Genomic DNA, 19,350 nt, shown 5'->3' with positions numbered 1-19,350 from the left:
CTTAAAAAAAAAGCCGTCAACGGCTGCTGGGGAGATTTCAGTGGATGGGAGCCGTTTAGGACCTCAGGGCCGAGGATGGAAACGTGCAAGATAACGAAAGCTATTGAAAGGAAGGTTTTAGAAAATATCTGTCTTTCTCGATTGGAAAATAATGGATTTTGCCATTTATGTGATGTGCATTTATCACAAGTATCACACATGCAGGGAACAGATGCTCACAGCCTTGGGCTACGTACACATCTTCAAAATAAACAGATTATGAAAGAGAGGGCACTGATGTCCATGGCAATATTATGACATATTCTCTAGTTTACTTCTGTACACACACACACACACACACAAACACATCCTCACTACATTTCCTCCAGGAGCAGGTTGACTGCAGCCCGGAAACAGCCCTCCCCCAGAGGATTGACACTATGGTATCACTGATAAGATAACAGTTGAGCTTCTTTGCCTACTGAATAATAAAGTGAGCTTTCATAACTGATATAAAACTTGCCTGCGTCGGAGTTCCAACGAACACCGTGAATACATGCGGCACATCCCACAAACACGGACTCCATTTGTTCGTACAAATGCTCCCTTTAATCACTCTCTTGAATCATACAAGTATTTTCAGGAAAAAAAAAAAGCCAAAGCTGACAGGAAATAAGATATTGCACTTCAACAAGAGGCCAGCAACATTTGTTTTACGCTGTCTGGCTGAGGCCGTAGTGCAACGTGGGTGCTTAGTCCAACTTCTTGACCCCACGGGAGACATAATTCTGTATCCTATGTGTCCTTCTATCCTCCACGCCGGCGCGGCCAGCATCGGTCCTGGGCCAGACTGTGCTTACAACTCCGCTCGAGTCCCATTGAGACAGTGTCAACAGTTAATTCATGCCACTTTCCTGTGAATAATGGGGGGGAAATATGCACAAACTCCAATGTCAGGTATGCTGTGAAAGATATACAGGAACAAGTTGTTCAAGCGAGACATAAATCCTTCTCACTAAAATTAGTTCTGCAATAACCCCGAAAACATAGCATGAACTATTGGTCTAGCTGTGTCATTTCAGAGGAAACATGAATTATCTTACATTCTTGATATATTTATGAAGTGTTGCGAACGTCAAACCAGAGCATACCTTTGTAGCGGACATTATGGTTTAGATTCATAACAGTTACATGACATCCTCGCACAGACAGATACTGAAAACTCAGAGTTGATTATCATTAAAAGTTTAAAAACACAAAATAAGACTTAAAATAGTGGCTTAAAAATTGATGATTCATTGTGCATTCTTCACAGGTTTTCATAAATTCTTCTTTTAAGTGTTTCCATTTCTTTCAGCCTGGCAGGGTGAAATCTAGGAGACAAACACAATGAAAAAACAAATAAATACTCAGACAAATCCCAAACAAAGACACCAGAGCAATTCAGAATAATGACATGTCCTATTTTATCATTCTGCACGCACTGTATCTCACATTGTCGATCTTGCGGCGCGTCTCCCCCCCTTCACCCGATTCAGGTGCCCTTCAGGCCACTGAACAGGAGGATCTTCATAAACGAGATGGTGTCATCATAATTGTCGTGGCCTTTCTCGTAGAGGACGTAGATGTACATGTGGTCGTTTGCAGAATCGCTGTCCAGCGATGTCATGCACGAGTAGCCGCTCGCCTGCCCCCACAACTGAAAAGATTGTTTTTCCCACGATTTGCCTTGGGTCAGGGACCAACGCAGGGTTAGGTTGACTCCTGCAAGGAGAGCGCGCAAGAACGTTGCGCAGATTAGTTATTCATCTTTTTGTAGCCTGAGGCCTGTTTCAATGATACGATACGGTATTCAGTCGTGAGGCGCCTCCGAAACGAGCTTCTCTTCTTACTGTGGAATGCGTCGGCGGGGTTGACGAAATAGAGCACCCCGTCTTTCTGCACAGCTCCGGCCGCAACAGCAGGATCCACTAGGTTCTCATCGAAGGTCAGGTACTCGATGGGCAGGGTCGTCCCGCCGTCCATGCTGCGCATCACGATGCGGCACCTGCAGTGGTAGTTGTTCTGGTTCCTCGTGTTGATGAGAATGCTGCCGTCGTTCAGCTCAACAGGCTAAAGAAGGGGGGATTGGGAGTTAGCTTAAAGGTGTCTCCGGCTTGGACAGAAATGTTGTGAAAAGTGACGGTCGAAGGCCGGAGATGAACTTTCAACCGAGTTGCTGTGATAGAGGACCAATATGTCCAGCAGAGGGCAGGCACTGACTGCTCGCCCAGCCTCTGCTGCAGAAAATGGTGGCTCGGCAGCAGCTGGTTCCAGCACAGCACGGCCTCAGACCCGTGGTTCGCGACTATGTCGGGTTTAGTTAAGTTTTCCACCCGGTGGCTCAGGTGAGGAAAGGACGGAGAAACTGAAGGTAATCAAAAACTGGCGATGAGCTCACTTCCCCTTGCCGAAAAGGGAGGCCGCCTTCCTTTGGGGTCAGATAAACGTTTTGAGTTGGGTTTTAGTGAGCGAGTATCCTTAATGTGTTTATTTGCCGTCATTTTTTTTTTTTTCGTTTTTAATAAAACAAAGGGACTGTCTTTTCCGAATCGAAACAAGGGCCGCTGTTTGCAGCCGCTGTGGTTTTGTTCCCATTTTTGATTCTGATTTTTTGGATGGCCTCAACACGAGTCAGCACCCACTTGTTGAAAGGTGATTTTGATGATTAGCCGGACGCTACCATTTGCTGCTCTGGGCAGACAGTCAGCAGGAGGATTTCTTCGTAGAAATGGAAGGCATTACGGCAAACGGGCAAAATTTCAACCAAAGTAGTAATCCAAGAGATGTTTTTCTGAGCTGCAGTATTTGTGCACCTGGCATTCATCGGGGTTGAAGTCCTGGGGTTTCTTCTTCTGGTTGTAAGGGATGCTCTTCATTGATGCCCCTGGTTTCCATGTGTTTCCATGGTCATCGCTGAAGATGCAGAAAACGCCGTCCCCTTCTATTGTTCCATGGCCGCACACCAGCAATCTTCCCTTGTAGGGCTGGTAGCGCTTCTGTAAATCAGAATCAGAATACTTTATTGATCCCCAAGGGTTTAAAGCAGCTCCTGCTCACATAGTAAAGTGGAGAAGAATCAAAATGGAGCTTTTTATAAAAATAAAGAAATAATGATGAAAAAATAAATTAAAACGGTAGAGATCAAAAGAAATGAACAAAAATAAAGTTGAAGGCATTAAAAAATATAAAAAATAAAACTATATGTGACATATATACATGTGAATTTACATGTGTATGATTACATGTAACATTTATGTGTATAAATCAGGATTGTAGTACTGGAAACAGTCATTACACGGAGGACAATGGAACTATTACACACAGAGAAATATCAATATTATGATGACTTCACCAACAGCCAACGAGCGCCAAGTGTCTGATACTCAGAGTGAGGAATTACACAAAATGAATATATTTAAATAAAATCATTACTCTGAATGTAATGAGGTATTATATCACAAGTTTCAACACCTGATTTACAGCGTTACAGTTTAACACAGTCAGTCAAACCTTTATTCACCTTGTGTCTGATTTTTGCCTCATTTTTGAGATTGCCCACGGCTTAAAACGAGCCAGCTGGCACTTCTTAGTCACGACTAACTGATCGCCGTTTAACCTGGAAAACTAGACTTCCTTATTTCACAACGCACAAAAAGCTTTTAAGGAATGATTTTGTTACTCTGAAAGTGATACTTGTATCATTACAGTATTGCCATTAGACATGCAGCGTTTGAGTCAGTTACTGAGATTTATTCTTTCACAGCGTCCTTGTAACAGCTGCAAATGCCAAATCTTTATTGTCACTGTCACGTGAACACATTGGCGTCAAAGGACGCCAATGTGTTCACGCAGGACTGTAACCGCGGCATTGTAAAGCTTGCATTTTAGCACATATTGCTCCCGTTAAACGGGTATTTCACGCCGCTCACATGATATTGTCATCCGGTTCCCTCACCTGAAGGCCGGTGCCCGGTCCGGGGGCAAAGCTCCCGAGCCCGATCTCGCGCGAGAGGTTTCTGGGCATGGACCAGCTGAGGCCGTCGGTGTTGCTTTGAATCATCATGGTGCTGGCCTTTGGGCATTGATGGAAGCACGTGGTGTAGATCAGAAACACGATGCCCACTGCATCGTCCACCACCACTGAGCCCAGGTTCAGGCCGTCCGTCTGGATTCCATCATCCAGGATGTAGTACGACGCAGACCAAGTGACTCCTGGAAGGATTGGAAGGAGGTCAATGCACAAACTGCGGACACCTGGAGATGGATGGTGTGTTTACACACCAGCTTGCCACCAGCAGAGCAAATCTGCTCTGGAGTCCTAATATAATAATAATAATAAGCAATCACATGACAATGTGAAACAACAACAAATGAATGATTTTCTATTCCATTTAGAAATAGGCTAAAAATAACAGTTTAAAGTTAATCAGAATCAGAACATTTTATCGATTCCCCAGGGGGAATTTTTTTCCCCTAATCTCTTCTACTTGTCTCTATTTATATTCATATTCATATTTAGATGAGATGAGAACAACTTTATTAATCCCGAAGGAAATGGTTGTTTATTGTTGTTTATTATTGTTTATTATTGTTGTTTATTATTATTATTAATATTATTATTGTTTATTGTTATATATTGTTTATTGTTTATTTATTGACACTTATAACTGTTACGCTGCTGCGACAAAAGAATTTCCCTTACGGGGATCAATAAAGTTTGTCTTATTGTTTTTGTCTTATTGTCTTAAAGTTTGCTCCTGCTACAGTCAAGTGGGGAAGAATCATAATAGAATGCTATAAAAAGATAAAGAATAAAATAGCAAATATTAAAAATTATATTAAAAAGAACAGTTAAGATTGGAAGAAAGAAAATAAAATGAAGTTAAAGGTATGTAAATATAAATGTGACGTATATACATGTGTATTTACAAGTTCTCTAAAACACAAGAAGAGGCTTTTGTAAAAACAGTGACCGCTTTTTGTTCTGTATTTATTACATTTAGGTGTAGTAATAGAGAAATACTAATACTCTTCGTCAGGAATGCGTGTGTGATTAAAAGTGAGGTTTGTAGGGGGGGATCTCACCTTTGTCCACAGACCGCTTCATTGAGATGAACTTTGACCCTGTGTCCCTTTCAGACATCTTCCTGCCCTCCACGAAGGCCAGCAGGCTCCCGTTGGGTGTGTAGGTGATCAGCGGGACCCTGAAGGTGTTCACCTCCCCCTCCAGGTTTCGCACCCACAGCAGCTGCTCCTGCACCACCAGGGGGTCGATCTGGACCACGACGGGACACAGGACATTGTGGAGAAAATAAAATAGTTAGTAAACAGGGGAGGAGATGAGGAGAGGCGGGCGGCTTGTGCATGAAATTAGTTGTTTTGCAGGACGGGCAGATTACCCGTGTAGCTGTAGAAGATTACAGATTAGCATATAAAGAACCACTTAGAATGATGATTAGAATATCAGGCGATCACTGCGTAAGAATTTTGATTGAACAGGGAAACGTTTCCTTACTGTGTGAATGACAATAAACACTTTGTATCGTTGAGGAAGAAGAGAAGAAGTCACTGTACCTTGGAGGTGTCGATGTCCGCGGCGGGACACGACACGGCGGAGAGGAGCAGCAGCAACAGCGTCCGGGGAACACTCCCTGTCGCCATGCCGGGGAGCCGGAGGGTCAAAATGAAATTAAAAAAAATACTGTATTAAAAATATATATATTCTAACCGAATGCCTTCCTCTTTCGCTCTTTTCTCTTCACCTCCAACAACAACAGGAACCAACCGTCCAAAGGCTAGCTGCTGAGTCATGTGATCCCGTGTGCAGTCATGTGACTCTTTTCCCGGAAGCAGGAAGCAGGAAGTAGGAAGTAGGAAGAGCCGTGTAGTTTTTTACGCTCTTTTCTGTGGCCTGGGATGATATAAGTAAAAACAGATAAAGAAACACGGGGATGTGAGAAAAAACACTATTTCGCTATTAATGTAGTTTCCTCCCACAGCTTAGTAACATGCAGGATGAGTTATTAAGTCCTTATTTCATTGTGTTTCACTTTTGTTTTTTCTTGTTTGCACAACATTTTGATGGAAAGCACTTCATAAGGAATGTTATTATTCTTTTTATCATCATTATTTAATTAAACTAGAGCAAGGGGCTCACCCTTCTGTGATAAACACTCATTTCACATATTGTAAAATCAACTTTCCGAATGGTAATGGGTATACAATGCACGTAACACAATTTGAGGCTTAAAAGAACCTTATTCCCGTTGTTGCACTGTTTTCATTAAATAAATAAATAAATAAATAAAAATAGAACAGACTCAAATATTAAGACCTGCAAAAATGTTAGAAACACAACAAGAAATCAATCTGAAAGGATCAGCGCACCAAAATGCAATTTTTCATGCATCGCTTGTTATAATGCGTCATGCTCAAATTTAATTTAACACCACATTTTTCTCAAAACGCAAATTATTTCTTAGCTTGAAAATGTAATAATACATGCCAATTTTTCACCCACTGAGAAGGAAAATAATCAGCAAACACAAATGCAGAATATTGTGTGTTTCCTTGATGCTGACAAGTATTACAGATATGTAAGTACAATTAAATGTATGTATGAATTAGGGTTTGACTCTAAATGGGGCTTTAAGATACAACAAGTGAACGGTTTTACATGTCAGTTTAACAAAAAAAAAGAAAATGGATCTTTCTCTTTTCTGAAAAACAGTGTTTGTGCAGAACCGCACCAAACCGGCTCCTATCAGCACCTTCTGAACACACCTCCAGAATTTGAAGAAGGGACCCACAACCCCAGTTGGTGTGTGTGTTTGTGTGTGTGTGTGTGTGTGTGTGTGTCTATCAGATGGCATTTGGAGGTTGAATTCAGTCCTGAATCATATTATGTGTGTGTAGTGTGTGTGTGTGGGCTCACAGAGGACAGATATGAATTACCTTTTGTGTGTGTGTGTGTGTGTGTGTGTGTGTGTGTGTGTGTGTGTGTGTGTGTGTGTGATGGTATCTTGAAGGTGTTGCCTTCTTAGATTGTGTGTGAGTGTGTGTGGTATCTTTCTATTTGAAGGAGTTTAAATACTTTCTTGGATTGTGTGGAGGCTGTGTGTGTGTGTGTGTGTGTGTGTGTGTGTGTGTGTGAGTGTGTGTGTGTGTGTGTGTGTGTATGTGTGTGTGTGTGTGTGATGGTATCTTATATGTGAAGAAGTGTAAAGACACCTAGATTATATGTGGAGACTGTGTGCGTGTGTGTGTGTGTATGTGTGTGTGCGTGTGTGTGTGTGTGTGTGTGTGTGTGTGTGTGTGTGTGTGTGTGTGTGTGTGTGATCGTATCTTATATGTGAAGAAGTGTAAAGACTCCTAGATTATTTGTGGAGACTGTGTGTGTGCGTGTGTGTGGTATCTTTCTATTTGAAGGAGTTTAAAATACTTTCTTGGATTGTGTGGAGGCTGTGTGTGTGTGTATGTGTGTGTGTGTATGTGTGTGTGTGTGTGTGTGTGTGTCTCTGCCTGTGTGTGTGATGGTATCTTATATGTGAAGAAGTGTAAAGACTCCAAGATTATTTGTGGAGACTGCGCGTGTGTGTGATGGTACCTTTCCATTTGAAGGACTTTTGTAAAGACTTTCCTAAATTGCAAGGAAACCGTTAGTGCACGTGCACGCGCACAATCCACCTGTTGCATCATCTGGTCGGTCTCTGTCTCTTTGGTGCAACACGGTCTTTTCCCCTCTTGCAACACGCACGGTCAAACCACGTGCACACGCGGGGCCCCTCAGCTGAAAAGCGCAGTCGCGGACGAACCGTCCGTCCGAGTGGAGCGAAACCCGGCGGTTCCTCCGCGGCGGCGCGTCACCGAGCACCGCAAACTGCATTCCTCGAGTCATGAGGCCGGGCTGATCTGAGTCACACGCTGAGACGGAGAGGAGGAAGAAGAAGGAGGGAGGGGGTTAGTCTGAAACACTTATGTGTGAAAGAGCCACACACCCCCGCAGGAATGACCTGCTCTGCGGACGAATGTGACCAGGAAGCAACCGCGGATTGAGCCTCTAGCAGGGTGGACCTTCTCTCACCTCCACCGGCTTGAAGGTAAACATCTTAGACATCCACAAACAAACACTGCGTCTTCGCATCGTCCGACAGGATGGAGAGTCCAACCGCCGTCCGTGGGTTTATTCTAAAATGACAACCGGAAGTATCAGAGTGATATTTTTCTTTGAAAAGGGGAAACAAGTCTGAAGGGGTGGGTGGAGGTTCTCGCACCACTGCTGAAATGTGCAGAACGGATCTGAGATGAGGCGGAGAGCAGATGTTGGTTGTTTTTCTCCTTCGCTTTCTTTTTCTGCCCTCCAAGCTACGCAGCACGGAAATGATCTTCTTATCTCCCCTAACAGTGCACGGTCACGGCACGGTTCCTCCCGAGAAGTGACCCCCTTGCAGCTCCTCACCCACTCATACATGGTCTTCATGTTTCCTCTCAAGATAACTTGAACTTCCTGGGTCAATGATCCCACGCATGTGTGTTTTGGAAGCTGGAAATTTAGTTTGGAGCCTGTGGTGATCTCAAGAACAGACACCAAAGATGTTATGATTCTTTAAGATTTAAAGGAGTGTGTCCACGTGCGCATAAACACAACACCTGCGATGGAAACTTGATTCTTTTGATCACCTGTCACAAAATGATCGTGCTTTTGAGTCAGTTGAGTCACTGAATTAGTCACCTGTTTTCTGTTCTAGGCTACCCAGTGGGTCGTTTGTTGAGTTACTAAGTGAGTCGTTCATTTTGCAAGCAAGTCATTTACCAAAGAGAATTGTGATTTTGAGTCAATTGAATCACTGAATCAGTCACCTGTTTCTGCTCTAGGCTACCGAGTTAGTTGTTCGCTGAGCAACAAAGTGAGTTGTTTGTTGGGTCACGAAGTGAGTCGTTCGTTCTGTGAGAAAAGTCACTCACCAAAGAGACTCTGGTTTTGAGTCAATTGAGTCACTGCGTTTGTCACCTGTTTTCTGCTCAAGGCTACTGAGTAAGTCGTTTATTGAGTTACTAAGTGAGTCGTTCATTTTGCAAGCAAGTCATTTACCAAAGAGAATTGTGATTTTGAGTCAGTCAGTTGAGTCACTGAATCAGTCACCTGTTTTCTGTTCTAGGCTACTGAGTAAGTTTTTCGTTGAGTTACTGAGCCAGTTGTTTGTTTTGTGACGACGGGGGTACTCTGAGCTACGGCGTGAGTTGTTTGTTGGGTTACGAAGTGAGTTGTTCGTTCTGTGAGAAAAGTCACTCACCAAAGAGACTCTAGTTTTGAGTCAATTGAGTCACTGCGTTTGTCACCTGTTTTCTGCTCAAGGCTACTGAGTAAGTCGTTTGTTGAGTTACTAAGTGAGTCGTTAATTTTGCAAGCAAATCATTTACCGAAGAGAATTGTGATTTTGAGTCAATTGAATCAGTCACCTGTTTCTGCTCTAGGCTACCGAGTTAGTTGTTCGCTGAGCAACAAAGTGAGTTGTTTGTTGGGTTACGAAGTGAGCCGTTCGTTCTGTGAGAAAGTCACTCAACAAAGAGACTCTGGTTTTGAGTCAATTGAGTCACTGCGTTTGTCACCTGTTTTCTGCTCAAGGCTACTGAGTAAGTCGTTTGTTGTTACTAAGTGAGTCGTTCATTTTGCAAGCAAGTCATTTACCAAAGAGAATTGTGATTTTGAATCAGTTGAATCACTGAATCAGTCACCTGTTTCTGCTCTAGGCTACCGAGGAAGTCATTTGTTGCGTTACTGAGCAAATTGTTGATTTTGTGACTGAGGACGGCTACTCTGAGCTATGGAGTGAGCCGTTTGTTGAGTTATTAAGTGAGTCGTTCATTTTGTGAGGCGGGAGGGATTCTCTGAGCTACCGAGTGATTCGAAAAAAAGAAACCAGAGGTGTTGCTTGAAATACATTTGTACAAATGCAGTTACAAAAGTGGTCGTACAACAATCACGTATGTCTGGTCTCTTATTTCCAATGAACTAGCCAAGCCTAATGAGTGAATCGAGATTAATCATGACTCATGAGTCAGTGAAAACGACTCATGAGCTTCTGAACCATTCGTTCATGACTCGCACATCACAAACTCACACAGCCGTGTGTGTCCAGCTTTTAATGTCCACTCAGTTTTTCAGCCAAGTGAGGTCTTTCAGTTAGAATTAAATAATCCATAAATATCATCGCAGTCAAATCATATCTATAGATAGATAGATAATTAATGTAATGTTTAGAAGAGTTTGATTAGTAGACATATCATTCACAGTACTTGTGTAACGGCTATATCTATTAAAATATGCGCTCACGTGAAAATGGACGTCCAGGCCTGTTTAGATTTCCTCGCCTCCAGTCACGAGGTCCTTTCACGGCCCTCTCAGTCTTCCAGTGTATTTTTTCAGATCCTATGTGATGCGTGGAATGAATCGATTCTTCTCGGAGGCTGTTTTTACCCTCCTTATTCATTCACTTGTCTGCTGCCACAGTTTTCATTGACATTTGTTTCTGGCTCTTGTTGATTTGAGACGATGGAGGCCCAGAATGGGTTCTGTCACGCCACGGAGGAGAAGGAGGAGAGGGAGGAGAAGGAGGAGATCAGTCAGACCGGACCAACAGAACCCCAGACTTCAAGTGTCACTGGATCCAGATGGTTGAACGGTAATGGTTTAGTCATATACCTGTAAACTGTCTATAACACTGTTGGGTGGTTAGATGGATGGATGGATGGATGGATGGATGGATGGATGGATGGATGGATGGATGGATGGATGGATGGATGGATGGATGGATGAGCCTATGGTCGGTGAGGTTAGAAACGTAGATCCACCAGTTACTTGAGAGCTTCACCTTCTGGCTCAGCTCCCCTTCACCACCACAAACCGGTACAGAGTCCACATCGCTGCAGACGCCGCACCGATCCACCCGTCCACCTCCCCCTCCATCCTCCCCTCACTCCTGAACAACACCCCGAGATACTTGGCAGGACCTCTTACCGTCGCTTCGACCATGGAAGCAAGGAACTCGACCCATTCGGACTCGGAGGTGAGGAGTTGAAACTCCTTCTGCCAGAACCGACCCAGCAAACCTTACTTTTGGGTCCGTCTGAAACCGAGAAATCTAAATCAGACCCGACGGCGAGGCGAAAGCGGGAACAGGAAGGAAGAAACGGGAACTCCAACACGACCAGAGTGAAGAAACACCAGCAGGGATGCACGCAACATCTACGCACGGACGTAACCTGGATGTTTACACGCAGGGAAATACTTCGGATTCTTCCCCGTCTTTCCTATCTGTGTTTACTCAGCAGGTCTTTGCATGACGATGTGGGTTCTGGCAAAAATGTGGGCGTGGATGAGGTGGAGAACACCTTCTCCTTCTTCTCCTAGGACATGTTGTGCATCCTTTTCTGAAGACCTTCGCTTCTGTGTTTCACATCATTTCACCCGAGGGTTCTCCATATTTGGAATAAGTGTGTGTATTACAGGCAACACCCCGTTCAGCTCACACACACACACACACACACACACACACACCCTTCTCTCCTGCCCACCAGGTCAGTGTGTCCTGGCGATGCCCAGCAGCTCTATGTGGAACCCCAGCTTTGACTTCCCTCAGTGCCGCGCCTTGCTGGAGAGGAGTGGCTTCCAGGTAGACACACACACACACACACACACACACACACACACTAAATAAATAAGCAAGTGTTATTTGCAGTCTTTATGTCCTCTATTGTAAGTCGCTTTGGATAAAAGCGTCTGCCAAATGTAATGTAATAAGTTGAAGAGCTGATAATGGCTGGGTGATCTTCTCAGGTGGGAGCAGGTGGATCCACGTCTTCATCTCAGCTTGTGGTGGCCTCTGGACCTTCTCCTGGTCACCCCTTTTTTTTTTATTTGCTTCCCTCTCAGATTCCCGCGTCCGACTTTGAGGCTCCCCTGCGAGCGGCGCTGGATGTTCCTTCAGTCAGGAGATACATGGTCTTCAACTCGGCCCTCTTCCATTTCATAATGGCTCCCGTATGTTCCCTGCCGGTCTGAGAATAAGAATAAGAATAAGAATAAGAACAACTTTATTCATCCCGAAGGAAATTGTTGGGCCAGAGTTTCAAGTAAAACATAACAATAATAGATAATGGTAGGAAGGAGGGGGAATAAGGAATACAATGAAATATAAACGGTCAAAAATGATCCCTAAATGTCCAGGAAGAGAAAAGTTGATGCAGATAGAAGGCTGTTTCAAGAGTGATTGGAAAGCATATATAACATTTTTCATAGTTATTTAACATTAAGGAGTAGTTACATTTATTTTACATTAGATTTGGTTTCTTTTAGTTACATTTATATTGTTACCGTTACATGCTTCCCTTTGAGGCCAACCATTATGAAAATTAATTTGACACCCCTGATGTATTCTAAAAAAATCCCACCATATTTTCCTTAAAGCTCTTCAGATACTTAATTACAAATGTTTTTAGTTCTCAGTTGACTGTTCTTGATAGCGGGGTTTGGTACGAGCAGGCAAACCGAGAGTCTATTTCTGTATTTTGTCCTCCAAAAGGTGTTCCGCGATGTAATAGCAAAATAGTCGTCTTTATTATTCTCTTCTGGTCTATAAAACAGCAGTCGCTGTTATTCTTTGAAATTCTTTTTATCCATGAAGTCTTGATTGTCTCAACGTTGTAGTCCGTGATGTCACAAGCTGGACTACGACGATCACGTACACGTTGTACGTGATCGAACCCAACCTCCATCTCCTGGAGAGGAGGAAATGCTAAATACTTTGTTTTTTCTTTGGCGTCCGGCAGGTGCTGTACCTGGCGGTGTGGTGTTCTGCCTTCTCCACCCTCCGGATCTACATCACCGTCGGCGACTACTGGGTCCTCTGCCTCTGCGTCAGCCTCGTCTCCATCTTCATCACCACCGCCATCATCTTCGTTCTCCACCACAGCAACAAGGAGGTACCGGCTCCCGGGAGGGCACAGTGAATCCTCGCTACTTTCCTGCCTTTGTGGATTTTTTTTTTTTGTAATTCTGTTCTTTCGATTTGTCGTTCTTTATCGTTTTTTGGCAGTATCCTTTTTTTTTTTTTTTTTTTTTTTTGTGATGAAGAAGTCGTATTCTCGCCCAAGATGAAAAATAGTATAAAAATATTAGAATAATTAAATTTTTTTTTAAAAAAAGTATAGAAATGTAGTAAAAAATAACATTCGAGATCTCCTTTGCTGGCACGCATTCTTGGCGGAGGTGGCTTCTCCGACACGACATCAACGCCTTCATAGACGAGGACCTCACCGAGGAGATGAAGTCCATCAGCTACAAGAAGAGGAAGAAATTGAAGATAGACAATGCAAAAAAAAAAAAAAAGCAGAGGGAGCAAATGCCTAGAACAGGGGTGTCAAACTCAAATTCACAGAGGGCCAAAATTAAAAAAAAGAACATTGTCGAGGGCCAGACCAATTTTTTTTTATCAATTTATTTATGTTTTTATTATCTTTAAGATACAGTAAACTACTGTATTAACCATCCTAATATATTACAATTAAATAATAAAAAATCAAAAACGGCCACATAAAATGCCGACACTTCGAGCCCCGAGTATCGCCAAATGCCGCGGCATTTTCGGCAATCAAAACAGACAGTTCCGGCACTCGTAGAAAAATGCTAATGCGATCGCGGGACGATTGCCACGCATCGAGCCCGCTCCATTTCCCTTCCGTTCGTGTTTTTAAGACACGAACGAAAAGTGTCGCGGACGGCAGCGCCCCTGCTAGCGCTTAGCAGCAGCTAAGCTTAGCTTCCTGCTCCACATCGGGAACTCCCGCCCCCGGCGCCGGCCGCTCTCCTATTGGCCGCGCGTAGATGTCGTCACAGCGTTTTGACGCTCGAATTAAAAATGTTTTAAATCGGGCGCCAAGGCATCAAACGCCACCCTTGCGCGACGCTCTGCGCCTCAGCGCGGACTTGCGCTCTGTCGCTGACGTCGCACATACACAACGCTTGACGCGTTCCATGTGTAGGCACCTTTAGCGGTACGTGCGCTGTATAACGGGCCGGCGGGCCAGATGTAATACATATTTGAAATCATCTCACGGGCCAAATATAATAGTAGTGCGGGCCAAAATTGGCCCGCGGGCCTGAGTTTGACATGTCTGGCCTAGAATGATGTTTCTGGAGAAAACAAAAAAATCGGCAGCGAAGCACATTTATGTGCAGGGTTGGTTCGTAAAGGCTAAATATTTCTGTAAATACCATCAAAATGGTCACGTCTCTACATTGCGGAAATTCACTTTTGTGAGGGTTGACCGTCACCCCTTTCTGGTAGATCAACATGAACCTGGACGTGCGGCTGATCCAGGTGAATGAACGGCTGGAGAAGCACCGGCTGCTGGTCGCCGTGGCCGACTGGGTCCAGAACTGCTCCGGAAACATGCAGGTTCGAAAGCAGCGTCCGGCGTCCGAACCCGCTCGGTGGGACGAAGCGGGCAAATAGGTTTATCAACATTTCGACGGCTGGAATGCAAAACCTGCTATCTGCAAATTTTTTCGATTTTGGGTTTTTGCATCGGATGGTGAGAAATGGGACGGCTTCACATTTTCAGGCTATCTGCAAGATAATCCCGCCCTTTCTTTTGGCGTAAATGTCACATGAAAAAACTCCTTTGTGCACAATAAAGCAGAAAAATTAGGAAAAAAAACACTGCATTGTCAGTGGTGAAAATACACGCTATGTATTTTTAAATCATAACATAGAAATATAGTCTGTGAACAACAGAATATTCTTGAATATCTTTAACAAAGACTATACTATAATCAAATGAAATGTTTCCTGAAAAAAGTGGTTTTTTTTTTTTCAGATAGGAGGTTTTGCTTTCCAGCCATCAATTAGCGCAGCTAATCGTGTGTTTGAGAGGGTGATTGAATCAGCAGGAGGTTGAAGATATACTATATATAGATATATATATATATATACAAAAAGGGGGGGGGTCAGAGTCAGAGACACTATCTCCATGTTGGAGTTAAGCGACGAATAAGAAGATTAAAAAAAACAAAACATCTAAACTTTGGTTTTCTGTTGTCTGCAGCTCTACCTGGTGTACTGGGACATGTCCCGCTGTCTGAAGAGCCTCACCGAAGCTCTGGAGGAGCACAGCTTCATGCCAAGTGATGTTCAGGTGGGCCGAGGAGGCCGTGGTCCAACCCTCGGGCATGTCAGAAAAGCATTTGAGCGTTTTTAGCGTTCTTGCACGTGTAAAGTTTACCGGCCACTAAAAGTGCGCTCATCCTTAGCACTTCATAACACTTCATTTCATAACAGCTACACTACAATTTTTCCTTTTATCACACTATTGTGCACTCCTTACCTCACTTGTTACTAAGACACTTATAGTTTTATCGCTTGTTTACTAAGACACTTTATAGTTTCACTGAGACACTTTATAGTTTATTTTTATTTCTAATTCTGCCTTCTTCTTTTTATTATTTATCACTGTTATATTTTCTGTAACGCTGGCACAACAATTTCCTTTGGGATTAATAAAGTTGTTCTTATCTTATCTTATCAATTTCGAGTTTCTCTAAAACCCATAATGTTGACAAAACGCTCTGGAGCGACAAAAGGGCCCAAAAGGCAGCGGAAGATGCTATCTATCGCAGATGCTATCTAGATGCTATCTATCTAAGATGCTATCTTATGCTATCTCTAAGATGCTATCTATCTAAGATGCTATCTTATGCTATCTATCTACGATGCTATCTATCTAAGATGCTATCTTATGCTATCTATCTAAGATGCTATCTATGGCAGATAAAGTTAAACTTCTGGACATGCTAAGGGAAGCTAAAAGCTATGCGGCTGTAGGTCGGCATTACGGAATGAATTAATCTTCCGTTCGTTCCATAAAGAAGGAAGAAAAAAACATAAGGACGACGGCAGCGATAAGTTTTAATAAGGATGCAAAAAGGGTTGCAACTGTCCGCAATTTTTTTCATAATCATTTTTAATTTTCTCCCGTTTAATCCAATTCCTCGGGTCGCGGTGGGCGGTGCTAATCTCCGCAATTTGAAGCCTTCTGTTCACATTGATGATTAAAATTATTATTTGACAGTACAGAAGTTATTTGTTGAAAAAAACATTTCCAAAGTACAGTACTTTTATTTGTGAAACAAATGATAGACCCTGTAAAATGGTTTGTTCTTTCTTTTCAATGTATAATAGGGTATTTAATTGTATAATAATTGTAAAAAAAAAAAAAAAAAGGTTTCTACTTTGGATTTTGCCTCTCACGGCTTCTTTTTGGAGCGTAACCCCCACCAAAAACAAGGGTTTACTGTACAGGAAAATATGTGACAATAAACGCTTTGACTCTTGCTGAACCTCACCTGTATGACCTGTATGACCTCTCTGCTCCCAGAACAAGCTGAAGAACAAACTCTCCCACCTGATCCTCGTGACCGAGGTGCCCGTGGCGGCGGGCGGCGGCGGCGGCGAGGACGACGTGGAGCGGGCGTCCCCGGAGCAGCGGCCTCTGCTGGGGAGCGAGGACACGGACCGCCCTTCCTCCTCCGGAGGGCTCGGTGGCGCCAAAGTCACCGTCAACCGCAGCCTCGTCCCCGAGGCCTCCTTACCGGCTCAAGTGAGAAACGGCAAAAGCGTAAAAACCGAACCCGACCGACCTTGCCACCGGCGCCGCAGACGTTCTCAGCGTTCTCCTCTCCCGTCAGGCCAAAGCTCGCCGGCTCCTGATGACCTACAGCGCCGCCTACGCGAGGCTGCTGGTGTCGCGGAGGTTGTCGGGACCGTCCAACTACCGCCTCCGGCCCCGCAGGAACCACTGCGCCGCCGCACCCCTCTGCCTCTGCCAGTACATCAAAACCAAGGTCCTCCGGTAGCAGGCGGAGGAGTAATCGGATTACTTGAGGAGCTTCGCGTTTCTGCAGATGGATTGATTTGTGTTTGCAGCCACCGCAGGAAAATACTCGCAGTAAACAAACGGATGCGTCCTTCGGTTGGGAGCCGAAGACGGGTCTGTCGGGGACTTTATACATCGCTCCAAAAAAATGAAGGGAACATTAAAATAACACATTGTAGATCTAAAGGAATCAAGTATCCTCATGAAATACTTTATTCTTTGCATAGTTGCAACAGTATCCTCTTGGCTTCTACTGAGAAGAGATTTAAAACAATTAAAATAAATTAAAAAAAAATGTGATTTTTTTTATATATACATATATATATACATATATATGTATATATAAAATGTTTACATATATATGTGTGTGTGTGTGTGTGTGGGTGTATATAGTATATACATATATATATACACGTAATTGTATTTATTTATTACCTGTATATACTATATACAGGTAATATTATATTGCACAGAACGCCCTGGGAAACTCATTTTATTAGTAATTTAATGAAGGTTTAATTTGAACTCCAAAAAAATAAATCTACACTGCTCATCAAAATAAAGGGAACACTAAAAATACACATCCTAAAACTGAATGAATCAAGTATTCTTATGAATTATGTTGTTCTTTAGATAGTTGAATGTGCTGACAACAAAATCACACCAAAATGATCAATGGAAATCGAATGTATGAAGCCATGGAGGTCTGGATTTGGAGTCACACTCCAAATGAAAGTGTAAAAACACATGACAGGCTGATCCAACGATGATGTAATGCCCTTAAAACAAGTCAAAACGAATCCGTGTTGCTTCCTTAGTTTGATTTCAGTTTGATTTCACACAAGTGTGACTGACTTGGAGTTACATTGTGTTGTTTATATGTTCCCTTTATTTTTTTGAGCAGAATATTTCAACAGCTGAGGTTAAATACATTCATTCATTCATTCATTCATAACACAAAATATGTATATTTAGTCAGTCTTCTTCTTCTCCTTTGGTCTTTTCCCTTCAGGGGTCGCCACAGCAAATCCACCTTCTCCATCTAACCCTGTTCTCTGGATCCTCCTCTCTCATGACGGCCATCAATCTTCTCTTTGGTCTTCCTCTAGACCTCCAATCCCAGCATCCTTCTACCAATATATTCACTATCCCAACCATTTCAGTCTATGTCTGGAACATCTACCGTATGCCGTCCCTCTGATGGACTCCTTCCTGATCCTCTCCATCCTGGTCGCTCCCAAAGACGAACCTCAACGTCTACATCCCTGCGACCTCCAGTTCTGCCTCCTGTCTTTTGATTATAATCACGTTTTCTTGGGTGTCAAACGTCCGGCCCGCGGGCCAGTACCGGCCCGCCAGGAGGTCCGATCTGGCCTGTGTAAAAAATCTGTAAAAACGACTTTTTTTTAATACAAATGCAGTTCCTATATTATCTGCTAGGGTTGCACTGTTTTAGTCAGTGTTAGCATCACGGCTCAACACCATGTGACTCACAACTTACAGCAGGTGGCAGCAATGCAGCTTCCGGTTCTGTAAATAACATTTTTACTTATTGTTAGAAACGTAACCGCTTTACCGTCGGACCCGACACCTTCATCGGCGAGATGTCGTTGTCAAAAAAGACAAAAGTGGACATGGAGTGTCGGGTTTTCCAAGAAAAATGGACCATTTCTTACGGTCCGTGTGGACGCGGCAACTTTTGCTGCCAAGATGAGACTCAAATACAACAAAATGCACGGAGAACTGAGGTGACACAACGGAGGCATTGTTTTTCTTCATGAATCTCCTGCTGTTGGTCATGTATTTTTTAAAGGAATAGCTCATTACATAGATTTTGATTATAGTCTTCTATCTGACACTTTCTCCACCCATTCTGCTTTCCACACTCTGGACTGTTGACCCAAAATACCTGAAATCCTCCAACTTCTTGATCTCCACCCCCTGCAGCCTCAGCCTTCCACCCGAGTTCCTCTCATTCACACACAAATATTCTGTCCTGCTGCAACTTTCCTTCATTCCTCTTCTTTCCAGAACATACCATCACCTCTCTAGATGTTCCTCAACCTGTTCTTGTATTTATGAAAAAAAAAAAATCTGACCTGAAATCCACCTGTCATCCTTTTACTGGCGCGTGCAGTCGCTTATTAAGAGCGACCAAAAAATATTTGAACGCGTTTAATTTAGATGTTACAAGATGATCATCATCTTCGAATTTAAAATGACATTTAAAAAAAAAATACAATAAAAAGATAAAATACATTTTAATGAAACACTCAATTATTTTCAAAAGATGCTGGGGAGGGGGGGTCAAACAAGAACCGCGGGTCGCCGACCCCTGGCCCGGACCAATCAGAGGGCCTCATGTTGTGACCTTCGACCTTTGACCCTCATGTTAGC

General features: G+C 43.3%; 2 protein-coding genes across 6 annotated transcripts; one reads left to right on the top strand and one right to left on the bottom strand.

Moving 5' to 3' along the window:
• Window positions 1-565: 565 nt before the first annotated feature.
• Window positions 566-5,832, bottom strand: neu1 (neuraminidase 1). Of its 2 annotated transcripts, none has more exons than XM_086177971.1 (7): window positions 5,596-5,832; window positions 5,107-5,296; window positions 3,977-4,233; window positions 2,835-3,017; window positions 1,872-2,091; window positions 1,474-1,743; window positions 566-1,352 (listed from the first exon to the last, which is right to left on the bottom strand). In XM_086177971.1, exons 1-6 carry the CDS (start codon window positions 5,680-5,682, stop codon window positions 1,514-1,516), a joined length of 1,167 nt encoding a protein of 388 aa, XP_086034097.1. In that variant the 5' UTR covers window positions 5,683-5,832; the 3' UTR covers window positions 566-1,352; window positions 1,474-1,513. The 2 variants fall into 2 exon arrangements, 1 of the variants encoding a protein (XP_086034097.1); XR_015109142.1 differs by having other exon boundaries at window positions 1,074-1,352; window positions 1,464-1,743.
• A 2,002-nt stretch (window positions 5,833-7,834) lies between these two features.
• Window positions 7,835-18,004, top strand: tmem268 (transmembrane protein 268). Of its 4 annotated transcripts, XM_086177600.1 has the most exons (10): window positions 7,835-8,120; window positions 10,571-10,703; window positions 10,905-11,087; window positions 11,599-11,693; window positions 11,954-12,061; window positions 12,850-13,002; window positions 14,367-14,477; window positions 15,127-15,216; window positions 16,456-16,677; window positions 16,766-18,004. In XM_086177600.1, exons 2-10 carry the CDS (start codon window positions 10,574-10,576, stop codon window positions 16,931-16,933), a joined length of 1,260 nt encoding a protein of 419 aa, XP_086033726.1. In that variant the 5' UTR covers window positions 7,835-8,120; window positions 10,571-10,573; the 3' UTR covers window positions 16,934-18,004. The 4 variants fall into 4 exon arrangements, with proteins under 4 accessions (XP_086033726.1, XP_086033727.1, XP_086033728.1 ...); XM_086177601.1 differs by lacking the exon at window positions 10,905-11,087; XM_086177602.1 differs by lacking the exons at window positions 7,835-8,120; window positions 10,905-11,087 and adding an exon at window positions 11,432-11,514 and having other exon boundaries at window positions 10,634-10,703.
• The last annotated feature ends 1,346 nt before the right edge of the window (window positions 18,005-19,350 follow it).

The sequence above is a fragment of the Fistularia commersonii genome, chromosome 30 (assembly GCF_037954325.1).
Source record: "Fistularia commersonii isolate RoL2024-O1a breed Wild chromosome 30, RoL_Fcom_v1.0, whole genome shotgun sequence".
Lineage (NCBI taxonomy): Eukaryota > Metazoa > Chordata > Actinopteri > Syngnathiformes > Fistulariidae > Fistularia > Fistularia commersonii.
The sequence above is the reverse complement of the archived record's forward strand: the minus strand, read 5'-3'. Positions and strand labels throughout refer to the sequence as shown.